The 12,304-nt window shown below is 30.8% G+C and overlaps 4 protein-coding genes across 12 annotated transcripts; 2 read left to right on the forward strand and 2 right to left on the reverse strand.

Annotated features, from left to right (window-relative positions):
- Positions 1–212: 212 nt before the first annotated feature.
- Positions 213–3,255, reverse strand: LOC122634803 (F-box only protein 42). 3 transcript variants are annotated; one of them, XM_043824116.1, is made up of 8 exons: positions 3,126–3,255; positions 2,476–2,853; positions 2,035–2,378; positions 1,811–1,968; positions 1,460–1,730; positions 1,257–1,387; positions 576–1,173; positions 213–323 (listed from the first exon to the last, which is right to left on the reverse strand). In XM_043824116.1, the coding sequence occupies exons 2-7, from the start codon at positions 2,597–2,599 to the stop codon at positions 618–620; spliced, it is 1,584 nt and encodes a 527-aa protein (XP_043680051.1). In that variant the 5' UTR covers positions 2,600–2,853; positions 3,126–3,255; the 3' UTR covers positions 213–323; positions 576–617. The 3 variants fall into 3 exon arrangements, with proteins under 3 accessions (XP_043680051.1, XP_043680049.1, XP_043680050.1); XM_043824114.1 differs by having other exon boundaries at positions 213–1,173; XM_043824115.1 differs by having other exon boundaries at positions 213–1,173; positions 2,987–3,126.
- Positions 3,256–3,318: 63 nt separating this feature from the next.
- On the forward strand, positions 3,319–5,713 carry LOC122634809 (peroxisomal membrane protein PEX14). 2 transcript variants are annotated; one of them, XM_043824134.1, is made up of 5 exons: positions 3,319–3,422; positions 3,559–3,613; positions 3,819–4,139; positions 4,222–4,457; positions 4,628–5,713. In XM_043824134.1, the coding sequence occupies exons 2-5, from the start codon at positions 3,560–3,562 to the stop codon at positions 4,791–4,793; spliced, it is 777 nt and encodes a 258-aa protein (XP_043680069.1). In that variant the 5' UTR covers positions 3,319–3,422; position 3,559; the 3' UTR covers positions 4,794–5,713. The 2 variants fall into 2 exon arrangements, with proteins under 2 accessions (XP_043680069.1, XP_043680068.1); XM_043824133.1 differs by lacking the exon at positions 3,319–3,422 and having other exon boundaries at positions 3,454–3,613.
- LOC122634810 (CTD nuclear envelope phosphatase 1 homolog) lies at positions 4,522–9,519 on the reverse strand. 3 transcript variants are annotated; one of them, XM_043824136.1, is made up of 6 exons: positions 8,625–9,519; positions 8,192–8,258; positions 7,906–8,107; positions 7,595–7,812; positions 7,257–7,359; positions 4,522–4,782 (listed from the first exon to the last, which is right to left on the reverse strand). In XM_043824136.1, the coding sequence occupies exons 1-6, from the start codon at positions 8,721–8,723 to the stop codon at positions 4,746–4,748; spliced, it is 726 nt and encodes a 241-aa protein (XP_043680071.1). In that variant the 5' UTR covers positions 8,724–9,519; the 3' UTR covers positions 4,522–4,745. The 3 variants fall into 3 exon arrangements, with proteins under 3 accessions (XP_043680071.1, XP_043680070.1, XP_043680072.1); XM_043824135.1 differs by lacking the exon at positions 4,522–4,782 and having other exon boundaries at positions 6,286–7,359; positions 8,625–9,151; positions 9,315–9,508; XM_043824137.1 differs by lacking the exon at positions 4,522–4,782 and having other exon boundaries at positions 6,286–7,359; positions 8,634–9,508.
- Positions 9,520–9,864: 345 nt separating this feature from the next.
- On the forward strand, positions 9,865–11,952 carry LOC122634804 (mRNA-decapping enzyme 1A). 4 transcript variants are annotated; one of them, XM_043824120.1, is made up of 5 exons: positions 9,865–10,224; positions 10,386–10,833; positions 10,911–11,121; positions 11,212–11,393; positions 11,492–11,952. In XM_043824120.1, exons 1-5 carry the CDS (start codon positions 10,016–10,018, stop codon positions 11,726–11,728), a joined length of 1,287 nt encoding a protein of 428 aa, XP_043680055.1. In that variant the 5' UTR covers positions 9,865–10,015; the 3' UTR covers positions 11,729–11,952. The 4 variants fall into 4 exon arrangements, with proteins under 4 accessions (XP_043680055.1, XP_043680053.1, XP_043680054.1 ...); XM_043824118.1 differs by having other exon boundaries at positions 10,386–10,699; positions 10,784–10,833; positions 10,911–11,393; XM_043824119.1 differs by having other exon boundaries at positions 10,386–10,696; positions 10,784–10,833; positions 10,911–11,393.
- Positions 11,953–12,304: the final 352 nt, after the last annotated feature.

The following is a 12,304-nucleotide window of genomic DNA, read 5'->3' on the forward strand; positions in this document are numbered from 1 at the left end:
TTTTTTATGTAATTATTTTAAATAATATATATAATTTTAATATTTAATAGATCAATGATTTTTCACGCGCGTATTACCTCATTAATTTTATTAAAAATAATATAGGATTATTAATAAATTAAATTATAAGATTTGCAAGTTTGATATTTGAAATATATTCTATTTATGAAAATAGAACAAAATGTTTGAATAAAAATTTTGGAATCAAATAATTTATGTCCGAAGTATTTGATTCTCTTGTGTTTTAAAATTATTATCACATCAATTCCGTCACCTTAGATCTTAGGTCTTATAGAAGTGAATAGGTTCCACAGTACTTCCGTCTATTAACAAGAAACAAAAAACATTAAAATTTTTCTTTTTTTTTTTTTTTTTTTTTTTTTTTAATTTAAATACTATGAAAAAAAGTGAATATCAAATTAAATATCTATTTCAATCAAATTTCGAAATAATCACTTTTAAAGAAATATTAACAATTCCTATTAGTAACATAAAATTACATGTGACATTGGTGCTATCATATATGCATATTACTATTAAGTTAATAAAGACAATAATTTTAATTTCATTCTCACACATAGGAATCTTGAAAACCAAGCTTTCGCGTTTATATAATATTATATAACATATTTTGGTGGATTTATAAAATGCAGATCATTATACACTTCTAAATCATCCACATCTGGCTGACTTTGCATAGTAGTTTGCTCTTTACGAATACCTCCAAATACAATTAACTCTCCTCTTCCCATCACAAGCGAATACAAAATTCTTTCATCTGGCCCTGATTGATCGATTTCTTTCAAGGGAACCCAAGATGCACTACATTCGTCACAAAGTACTTTGCTTATATCTAAAATAAATATAGATAACGTATTCTCTGTTCTTTTTGCAACTTTTGTTTGTATCTTTCTACTTCTGATCTTTTCTTCCATTTTTTTAAGATATTCTAATTGTCGCTGCCGATTGATACTTAAATTATTATTAGTTGGTTTATCACGAAATGCTGCCATACTCAGTGCACTGTCACAACAAAATGGCACGATTTTTGAAAAATTTGATTTTCGCGAAGGTGGGTTACTCATTCTACTTTGTGAGGGTGATCTTGAGAAAGACCCATGTCGTCCATTGACATTTTCATCTGTATCTATGTCTGCTCTGTGTCTTTGTTTACTAAAAGAAGATTTATTTAAGAACATCGTATATAAATACAAGATCGTAAAATAAGATTTACAAGATGATAATATACCACAAACCTTTCTTGCAAAGGAGACACATCAGGTAATCTGGATGGTCTTTGACAAGCAACATTTTTCATTGCTATGCTCATATCATTTACTTTAGCATGTCGCTTGTTGTTACTTAACACAACAATATAGTTTCCAACCTGACAAGCGAAAGTATATATTTATATAATGTTAAATCGATCAATTATATTTTACATCAATGTATAGATAACCTTGCAAGCTTGATGACACCAAATACGCGCTGGTGCCCATTCTGGATGATATAACATTACTTTTTTCCATTTCCATGTTGGCTCTGTCATATTTAATAACCAAGCATCGTTCATAGCTGCATTAGGACCGGTACAACCTCCTAGCACAAGGATATGTTTGTCTCCTAAATGAATTTGCGATTGACCATAACGCGGTCGTGGTTTTATAATTGCTGTGGCTTGTTTATGCCAAGAATATGTATCCAAGTTTAAACACCACAAGTCATTGGAACTACCTCAAAAAAATTTAAGCATTTCAGGAATTCTCAATTCATTGAAGAATTTAAGGTACAACATAATAAAAATTGTTACCGAAGCCCACAATGAATACCACCAAAAACAACCATATTATTTCCATGAATCGTTGCAGAATGAGCTGACATAGGTGGTGGTGCTTCTAATGTGTTAATAGCATTCCATTTATTTGTTTCTATTGAGTAGACATGTAACTCATTAAACAGTTTCCATTGCTAAAAATGAAATATCATGAGCAATGTATCATACGAAAGAATTGCATGAAGCATTATTATTTGTACCTGATGTAAAGGATAACGAGAAGGATAAGACCATCCTCCAAACAGAACAAAATTTTTTTTGTAATACAACATTGTAGCACAGGCCTTTGGAGATGGATAGCTGCCCATTGTGATTGGTCTGACCCAAGTCCTTGTATCTAAATCTAGTCTCCATAAATCATTAAATGTAGTAGAAGTAGCAGTACATCCTCCAAATACATACATAGAGTTCTCATAAATACAGGCTGAATGAGAATGTCTTTTGCTTATCGTAGGCATTCGAGTTTTTTTTGGCCAAAGACTCCAAAACAAAGCACCAAATGATACAGCTTTGCGAAAGTGTGCCTCATTGTGCTCTATGACATCTGTAATATGTTTAACGCATATACTGCAGAGAGAGGGAGAGAGAAGGAGAGAGAGAGAGAAATGAACGCTATGTAAGATATCGATTATAATACATACTTTTAGTTGCACGAAACCACCGTTTCGACACAAGCTTACATTCTTGTAAATCTTTGTAAGGAGGAATAAGACTTAAAATATACTCTAACAATTCATCTGGTAAATCATCAATTCTGCACTGCATTTTTGTTGTTATTAATAAATCGTTTTGTAATTATATTTAACTAGCTGATAAATTCAAAATTTTCTGTTTATAATATTAAACAGCTTTACTACTACAATACTGTTCTCAGAGATTATAACGTTCTTCATATCTCTTTAACAAATTTGTTATATTCTTTTTGTTTATACATAGTGCCTTTAGATGAAACACAAATTCTTCTTCCCTCTATTATATATCTAGTTTTGATTTAGCCTTGGTTATCTCATGTAGTTATACTGCAAAGATAACGATATATAATGTTACAGAACCATGATAATTCTTCATTACATCGAATTATAATAATTATCAACGATAAATCAAATTGATAAAACCGAGTAGACATAAAAATATAAAAAATATCGTAATTACATTGTAAAACATATTCATATTTTATATGGTTTTGTAAAGGTTAATTGATTTTATCACAGATTAAGCGATCGTAGATTAAAATGCGACACAACACAGCCTACAAGGTTTAAATAAAAGATGATAAGAGACGACATTTTACCTTCTTTCAGGGAGGCAAAACTCATATAGAAAATTAAAAACGTAGTCAAGCTTCCATTGTACATAAAGTGAGCTGATTGGCCCTGACATGTTGTTATCCGTGCTCCTCAGTGGTTAAATTCATAACACTCAACATGCGATATTTCTATGAAAAAAGAAAAACTTGTAAATTCTACTTAAAATTTTGTCACATATAAAAAATTTTAACGACACTTCATTACTCTAGGATGTAAAACTATTTCCAATTGTAAATTGTTGTTGTCTCAAACACATATCACTTTTTTGAAGCGTTTCCAAGGTATTCATGAATATTTATAAATATTATTTCTCTCTCGTAATTTGGTACCACTTACTCGTTACCATAAAACACGATTTCAATACAGGATAATAAATATTACAAAGTTATGCTATGAACGTGAATTATTATTTGACAGAATGACGGGACAAGACATATCTGATATTAATAATTCTTGCCTGCGTGAAAATTTAGTAAGTATATCCAATATATATTTATGATTATAATAGTTTGTATATACTTGTAATAGAAATGTAAATAAAAATTCTGTTTAATATAAATTTTATGGTAATGTCATTTTCGACTTAAAAATCCGTTAACTGCACTTTGTACCATTATGCAATTTATATTTCATTTAAATTTATTCTTTCTATCTCTGACAGTAATTTACTGTTAAAGGTAAAAGCAGCAGTACAATTTTTTCAACATCCTAAAGTTTCAAGAACTCCATTCAGTAAAAAGCAGGAATTTCTTAAAAGGAAAGGTTTAACAGAAGAAGAAATTAAAAGAGCTTGCGAGTTAGTTGGTATTGATATTAATGAGCAAAGGAAATTTGATAATCAAAATGATTACACAGCAATATCAATACCAGATAGACCTCCTTATCCGCACTTCCAAATGCTATCCTCTCAGTCCACATTATTACAAAAAATTAAAGAATTTTTTAACGTCACCGCTGTGATTGGAGCTACGCTTTATTGTGTTTATTGGTTTTATAAGGTATATTATTTAGAAACTTTTGACAAAATTTATCTTCTGATACGGCATAAAGTAAGATATCAAAATTTTTGTAATTTTGTAGGAATTTATTAAGCCATTTTTATATGGTCGTAAGAAAAAAGATAGTATAACAGATTCTGTTAATGAACTGGATAAGGCTATCCAAAGTTCAATAAAAGAAATGAAAGATTCAATTTCGAAGGTAGAGATTGATGTGAAAAGATTATCGCAAAATCAATCGATCGACATAGCAATACCACAACTTGTACAAGAACTGAAACAAGAACTATCTAGTCTAAAAGCGCTTCTTCTGTCAAGGTATCCGTTTGTTATATTATTACTTTATATTAAAATGTTCTATATAAATGATTATAACAAATAGTTAGTCTTGTACTCTTGTATTCTTTATATTTTACATATGGAAATTATGATCATTGTACAGAGCCTTATTATACATTTATTATTTTATTATATTTATTTTTAAATAGAAAACAGTTTCCCAGTGCTCCAGCATCTATTCCATCATGGCAATTAGGCACAAGTACAGTTCAAGAAAAAGCAACAGAAAGAGAAGATGATGCTGGAAGTGGAAGTAGCACTAATAATTCAGATAGTTCTTTGGAAATTGTACGAGACGATCCACCTAAAGATTAAATATAAAACAAAAAAAGAAAATTATTTACAACTTCCATCAATTCACTTTCTTCCGTCTTAACAGTTTTTAAAGTGCATAAAATATATTCTGTAACACATTATAAAAAGGACAAAAATCTTGTTTTTATTCTCATTTAATGTTTGTAAAAGTGTAGCCTGTATATAAAACTGATACTATATTTTATTATACAAAGTTTACTATCAAAAGAAATATTTAAAATGAATTTTACTTATCAATGAAGTATTTTTTGTACATTAAACTTTATCCTAGGTCCGTTTTACTTACGGCTTTTTTATTAAAATATTAATATGAGTATCAAAACCATAAGTGCTTAATATTGTTATAAAAAAAATACGTCTTGTTCAGTTTACATTGAAAAATAATAATAATAATAATAATAGTAATAATAATAATAATAATGATGGTGATAATAATAATAATAATAATAATAATAATACAAAGAACGAAATAAAGTTCGAAAGTGAAAAAAATTATTTTCTATGCTGTATGAATATGTAGAGTACATACATTGAATATGTAATATTTATGTGCACACACGTGTGTTATGTACATGGAAATAATCTTTTTTGTGTATACTAATACAATTTCGTTTCGTTAAATATTGTTTCTATGTTTTTTAGCAATGGCTAATGTTGTTTTGAAACATGTAAAATCATGTGAATGTATTATAAATCAATGTAAACAAATCCTTTAATATATAAGGTAGTCATTGTAAAGATTATCAAAAGAGTTATTTAATAATACTTTAAGAGAAAAATTTAATTAAGAAGAGTTGAATTATGATTATGTAATTAATTTCATGTTTCAAGCACCAAAAAATGTAGAAATACCTATCAAAAACATAGTTCCTCCTACAAATTTTAATAGAATTATGCAATAATTATTATTCACATAGTTATGTCTGTATATTATTTTACAACCTTTATTATTTGATAATTCTTTCAGCAGAATCTGTTATACCCCAACTTTTTTAAGGCATATAAAAATTTAATTATTACTATATTAAACGTTTTTTATTCTATAAATAAACAATTTTTAAAAAATTGTGTCAACCTTTACAATGATCATCCTGTATATCAAAAAGTAAGAATTGTTCTCCATTGAAAGTTGTTTATTTGAGAACATGTTATTGGTACTTCAATCTAGCGCACATGAGCATGTCTTAATTTAAATAAGATTTTAACACTATGTAAGTTTGATGTTTATACAAATATATACAATTATGTATATACGGATCATTCAATATAATACGAATATTTTGCAGCATAGTGCTTAATGAAGCATTATTTATCGATTAATAATAAACGAAAATATGTATAAAAATCTAACAAAGCACAAAAGTATCAATTATTGCTTTTATTTTATTTATTTATTTATTTATTTATTTATTATTATTATTATTTTTTGTTACTTTATTTCCCTGTCCTCGTGTTTCTTTTCTTTAAAGTACAAGTGAAATATAAAGCAATGTGCTGCAATCGTAATATTTTTTATTTACTGATCGATCTTAAGATATACATATATGTATATATCCATTTATAATAAATATTATATAAAGTTTATACTCTTAATGACTTAATTACATTCTTCATACACACACACTAGCCACTCCATAATAAACACATTCGTTTTCTAATTACTGCTAATATGTACATAATATTCATCATTAACTCTAGATTGTTAGACAAGCGGACAGAGTATACAGGTATATGCATAAATTCATTATTTTGCTGATTTATTTCTTTTTTTATTAACGTCACAGGTTGGATTTACTGGTTATAGTCCTCAATTTTTGCAAAAATGAAATGTTTTTTTTTTCGGTATTTTTTTATATCTTTATTAATACTTCTTTATATTAGACATAACTCAGACAGCTGCCTCACTGATACAGTGAGTTACAGCAGAGTCTATTCGAAGTATGACTTAGTATGTTTCTTTCTACATTCTAGATTGATAATGTACAATAAGAAGTATTTCAAATTCATCATTTCATTGCCATGTGTGCCAAAATTTAAATAAAAATAATTCTCTCCTTATGAGAGATTTTGTCAGATATAGTCAACATATGTTTTCAATTTTTTAATCTTTGGCAAATGCACAATTAGAAAACAGGTCTTTCATTTAAATACGAATCAGATTGTATACAAAAATTATTCTATAAGATTTTGTGCTGATATAATAATTGGCTGAAGATCCCATTCCCTTTGACACACACTCGCTATATTTTGCATAACAAGTATACAAAATGAGGACAGGGTAAGGGGTTCGTCATCTCATTATCTGGACAGCATCCTAATATGCCTATTACCAATAACAATAATAATCCTAATCTAGACACACTAAATTATTACACGATTGATTGCTAGAATGTCTAGTACATCAATCAATTAAGATTATGCTACCAAGTATTATGTAATTGCAAATTTCTTGAAAGAACTGACCGCACATCCTGTGTAAAGCGTAGAGCATCCAGAACAGGTAGCAAATTCAATAAAGCAGTATCTCCTGCATCGCTAAACCATGATTTGATAGGTATTGCATTGTCTGTTACAATAAAATTAATCATATATATATATATATATGTATAAATATTAGAGCTTAGATTATCAAATATGTTCAGAATGTATAGTCCGAGATAAAATAAAAATTATCTGCTTTGTACCAATACGAGCAAGCTTTAAATTTTACCCAAAACGTCTATATTTTTAGAGCACTACTGAAATTCGCTATCGCTGTGAGAGTTATACCAGCAAATCGTGAAGTAAATAGCATCACTTACGTGGATAAGCTCTGTAAGCTCCAGGACTATTATCAAGAATAAAGACAGAAGCTAGATCTGAACAAATGGCAGAAAGATTCTTAGTATAGGAACCCATTTCTGGAGTACAATGCTGTCTGTAATATCTGCGCCTTAAAATACCTCGATTGTTATCTAGTTTATCTGCCACAGCTGCACCATAAATTTCCATAGATGCAGTGAAAATCACTAATTCGTACCTAAATTTTTTTATTAAAATAATATCAATTTACATAGAATATTTCATATCCTATAATAAATAAGATAAAATAATATCATATCAAGGAGCTTACCATTGACTAACAATGTCCAAGAAAAAATCTACATGTGGCCTTTTATGAACAAAAAATCTAACAGGATGTCGATCTATCGTTACTTTAAGGACAAAATCAGGAGGTGTACCAGGCCTAACGGTTGGCCTTGCTACCCCGTCGTGATGAGAATGAATTAAGGTCTCATCCAAATCAAGTACTAATACTTTTCTCTTAACTATATCTGTAATGTATATATCACTCATTTAAGAACTATAAATAATAACAGAATTATTTGAAAACACAAGTAGAGTAAAATTTTACTTACTAAGTCTATGCCTCGATAAAGGAGATAATGGGAAGATTTCATACTTAACTGGCTGCATTTGTGAAATCTATATAAAAATTAATTCATTTTTACTATAAATGCAACTACTATTCAAGCATCGTATTATCAAAGAAAAAAATTTGTATCGCCATTATGATTAATATAAAATCTCAATTATGTGTGTGTGTGTGTGTGTGTGTGTGTGAGTAGATAGAAATAAACGTTTAATTTATTTTTTTATACTGTCGCAACAATAATAACATATCACTGGGACGATAAAAGATTATGCAACGAGAAAAAAATATATTTTCTTACTGCGTGGTATGCTTTTTGCAAAAATATATAGACGCGAATTGATATCGCAGTAGTGTATCTTCTTCGTGCTAGAAAAAAAAAAAGAAAAACAACTAAGAGGCGCGAAGCACCTACTTACGGCTCTAACCTGCTTCTTGAGTAGAAAACAGACGCATGTCCACACGCGGGAAGCCATCAAGAGAAAAGCTCTCATTCCCATCTGCAATTGTTTCAGCATCTCTACTGATATTATCACCGGGCCGAAGTCCGGCAACGCTTTATCTCCAGTCTCGTTTTCTTTTCAAGTCTCTCTCTTTACCCTTTCACACTCGGCTTCACGTTGCGGTGGTCACAAACTTTATCGTAAACAAACGTTATCTTCCAACTATCTTTAATATACTATATCGGTATTACGATACATATTGCAGACTCCCATTCGGAGGTTTCACTTTACACGTGGAAACAGATTTTTCCATATTTTTTGTATGTTTTCACAAAAATCTATCAGCATAATTCTCTCACGCACATCACATTGCAGCCGCCATCTTTCGCAGATCGACCCAATTTTTCCATGCGCTACGCCACCGCGCATAATGCTGCCAAATATTAAATGTCGTATTTTCGTTAACGCATTTTCTTTCTTCTTAAATAGAAAGATGTTGTAATCTATGAATAACAAGGAGAAAACATTTCCTAAATATATTCTGAATCGAGAATATGCGCGTTAAATCTTTTCAGCCATTTTTAATTTTTGCCGCACTTTTTAAAGCCACTCTTTTCGTTTCCACGCTATATCATTCACTTTTAAATAAATGTTATTAACAGTTACCTGTTTTCTCCTTTTCAAAGTTTTTCGATAACATAATTCTACCGTACAATCTGTTTTGATTCGAGAAAAAGAGTAGTTTTAATTCAAATGTTGCTCTTTGTAAGTAGTAGTTGTATCACGAATACTACTACGAATATTGATATATGTAGAGGCGAGTAGTAAGCGATGCTCGATAACTTGTTACATATTCCCTTGAAATGGTAAAAATAAACCGAGCAATAACAGAAATATCGCCATATATCCTATACCGTTTTTCAATCCCGCCGTTACATTTAGATATTTTTGAAGACGCAATCTAGAGGGTGTACGTTTACGTCGCAATAAAAACTTGATTATATATTTTTGTCGACATTTTACATGATTGGTTTAAAAGTCATCGATTAATATGCACTTTACAGGAGAAAAGAATCGTTGATTTGTTTATGGAAATGAAATTTCTGATTTGATTTGGACCAATCACGAAACGTTATGGCCTCTCGCGAGGACCAATGGCAACGTCTTTTTACAGAATACGTACGGATTAGCGAACGTATCAACGACGTCAGCCTTAATGTCTGTTATGGCGTTTATAAGAAGCAGCTGCTCGCGTTGCTTCAAAATACCGGACTTGTAGTAAAAAGTTCGTTCGAAAAAGTCGAATCGTTTATTGTTCGATAAAAAAGTTTCTATTTTTTAATTTTTGTGTTAAGTTATCCGACAATATGACGGACTTGACGGAATTGAGAATGAACGTGGCCGCGCTGAAACGCGTTGACCCCTACGTGAAGGATATTCTAGAGACAGCGACTCATGTAGCTTTGTACACTTTTAATGGAGATAATAACGAATGGGAAAAAACTGACATCGAGGGTGCTCTATTTGTTTACTCTCGAAACGGCGAACCGTACAATAGTATTCTCATTATGAATAGGTATTAAATCTTTGTTTTTTTTTATTACATATTTTAAATCGTATATATGTGGATGGATATGTATATGTATGTGTACATGCATACGTACGTATATGATTATGCTTTACTTATAGTTATTCCTAGCTTGTTTCTTTGTGTCTTGACGATACCTATTTTCACAGATTGAATACAAACAATTTAGTGGAACCAGTAACGCAAGGCCTAGACTTACAGTTACAAGCACCCTTTCTATTATATAGAAATTCACGGTGTAATATTTATGGTATTTGGTTTTACGACAAAGAAGAGTGTATACGCATAGCGGCCATGTTATATAAACTCGTTATGGAGTCTGAAAAGAATCGAAAGGCAGCTAACAAACCTTCCATTCAAAATAAAAAGAATGCAGGATCTAATGCGAATAATGTGGATATATTTAGTATGCTTAGTAAAGCTCAAGAGGATTTCAACACGAACAGAGCAAATAGCGGAGGTGGTAGTACTAAACCTTCTGAAACCAAATCCCCTATTAATACCCCTGCAACGGATAATAATTCTGGACCTCTTGCGGCTCCGTTAGGTCCTGATGTTACTTCGCAAAGCGTGATGGATTTCTTCGCGAAAGCTAAAGTTAGTATTCATTCGATAATTTTGTACTAAGCATCGTACGACCCGTACGAAATTGTTAATATGATTTTATTGGTTAGGTAAATACAGGGCATTTCAAAGCCGGTGATCAACCTACCGCTATAAATACAGGGCCAAATGAAAATAAGCCATTATTATTGGCACGTTTAATGTCTCATCCAGCAGCACATACATTAGAACATATCGAAAAGCAACAGAGATCGATAACTCCACAACCATCGACATTGCAATCACAAACACCTGCTCCTTCGGCGACATCGATTAACGTAGGTAGTATAACTTTGTTAGGCAGATCTAAAAGACGGAATAAAACTGTTTCCCAAGACACAGCAATGTCTACATCAGCATCCGTTTCTCAAGATCTTCAGCCATCGGTAAACCAAAGCACTAGTGAAACGAACGGTTCATCTGGATTTCTTAGGATACAATCGCCAACAAATACAACATCTTCTAACATAACCAATCATCAAACTTCAACTATTATTACACCTAGTAATACAAATCCTCTTGCATCTTTATTTGCTCATGTGTCAGGCAACACAGTAAGAATAATTCGTAATAATATATTTTTTTTTCTTTTTTCCTTTCAATTTCTTTTTCTTTTATTTAATTTTGTACACAAATCTGTTATTCGATCTAGGCTTCAGAAGATATTATCACGACTCCAGCTTTATCGGGTACGGGATCGGCACCTGCATTGATACCTCCTGTAATGTTTGCGGCTCCGAGTCCTGCGGAACCACTAGCTAGGCCGTTAGAACCGCTGACAAGGAATCAGCTGCTTCAAGCTTTTAATTATCTCTTGAGAAGTGATCCAGATTTTATCAACAAACTGCACGAAGCTTACGTTAAGTCGTTCGGCGAAATTGTCTTCTAAATACATACTAAAAAAACAACTACAATTTGTAAACGATTAATAAAACGCATCATGCGGGTTGTGACTATCGACTGACGATATGATCAAGAGAATTTGATATTCCTAAGTTACATATGTGTACATAATATGTCATGCTTGAAATTCGATTGACATTAAAATAGCCGATTACCCAATTTGGGAAAAAAGGCAGGAATAAATGAAAATATATATACCTTGGAACAGTATTTTTATAAACTAAAATGTTTTCTTCTCTAGAACGAATTAGAAGTGCGAACGGAGATTAATTAAACGTGAAACATGAGTGAATATATAAAAGGAGGACTTGGATACGAAATGCTGTACGATTTCAAACTGTGATGCCAAAACATTTATATTATACTAGCGTTTTATGATTGCAATTTCAAATCAGGAAAGGAGATTTTTTGAGCCGATCAAACAAATGTATGTTTTATAGAGTAATGACGTACCCATCCCATATACCGGGTATTGACGTGGTATGTATATGTAATTCCTAAAAAAAAAAAAAAAAAAAAAAAAAAAAAAAAGAAGAAGAAGATCAAATAAATAGAGATGCAG

The sequence above is a fragment of the Vespula pensylvanica genome, chromosome 16 (genome assembly GCF_014466175.1).
Source record: "Vespula pensylvanica isolate Volc-1 chromosome 16, ASM1446617v1, whole genome shotgun sequence".
NCBI lineage: Eukaryota > Metazoa > Arthropoda > Insecta > Hymenoptera > Vespidae > Vespula > Vespula pensylvanica.

What these genes read in the sequence shown, in the direction of transcription:
- LOC122634803 (XM_043824116.1), bottom strand. Translation starts at nt 2,599, where the DNA reads ATGCAGTGCAGAATTGATGATTTACCAGATGAATTGTTAGAGTATATT. An exon ending in GGTGTCATCAAGCTTGCAAG is followed by an intron (nt 1,388 to 1,459) that starts GTTATCTATACA and finishes TTCGCTTGTCAG; the next exon opens with GTTGGAAACTATATTGTTGT. An exon ending in GTGTCTCCTTTGCAAGAAAG is followed by an intron (nt 1,174 to 1,256) that starts GTTTGTGGTATA and finishes ATCTTCTTTTAG; the next exon opens with TAAACAAAGACACAGAGCAG.
- LOC122634809 (XM_043824134.1), top strand. Translation starts at nt 3,560, where the DNA reads ATGACGGGACAAGACATATCTGATATTAATAATTCTTGCCTGCGTGAA. An exon ending in CTTGCCTGCGTGAAAATTTA is followed by an intron (nt 3,614 to 3,818) that starts GTAAGTATATCC and finishes TTACTGTTAAAG; the next exon opens with GTAAAAGCAGCAGTACAATT. An exon ending in AAAGCGCTTCTTCTGTCAAG is followed by an intron (nt 4,458 to 4,627) that starts GTATCCGTTTGT and finishes ATTTTTAAATAG; the next exon opens with AAAACAGTTTCCCAGTGCTC.
- LOC122634810 (XM_043824135.1), bottom strand. Translation starts at nt 8,723, where the DNA reads ATGCTGAAACAATTGCAGATGGGAATGAGAGCTTTTCTCTTGATGGCT. An exon ending in TTTATCGAGGCATAGACTTA is followed by an intron (nt 8,108 to 8,191) that starts GTAAGTAAAATT and finishes TATACATTACAG; the next exon opens with ATATAGTTAAGAGAAAAGTA. An exon ending in AGCTTACAGAGCTTATCCAC is followed by an intron (nt 7,360 to 7,594) that starts GTAAGTGATGCT and finishes TTATTGTAACAG; the next exon opens with ACAATGCAATACCTATCAAA.
- LOC122634804 (XM_043824117.1), top strand. Translation starts at nt 10,016, where the DNA reads ATGACGGACTTGACGGAATTGAGAATGAACGTGGCCGCGCTGAAACGC. An exon ending in ATTTCTTCGCGAAAGCTAAA is followed by an intron (nt 10,834 to 10,910) that starts GTTAGTATTCAT and finishes TTTATTGGTTAG; the next exon opens with GTAAATACAGGGCATTTCAA. An exon ending in CTCATGTGTCAGGCAACACA is followed by an intron (nt 11,394 to 11,491) that starts GTAAGAATAATT and finishes TATTCGATCTAG; the next exon opens with GCTTCAGAAGATATTATCAC.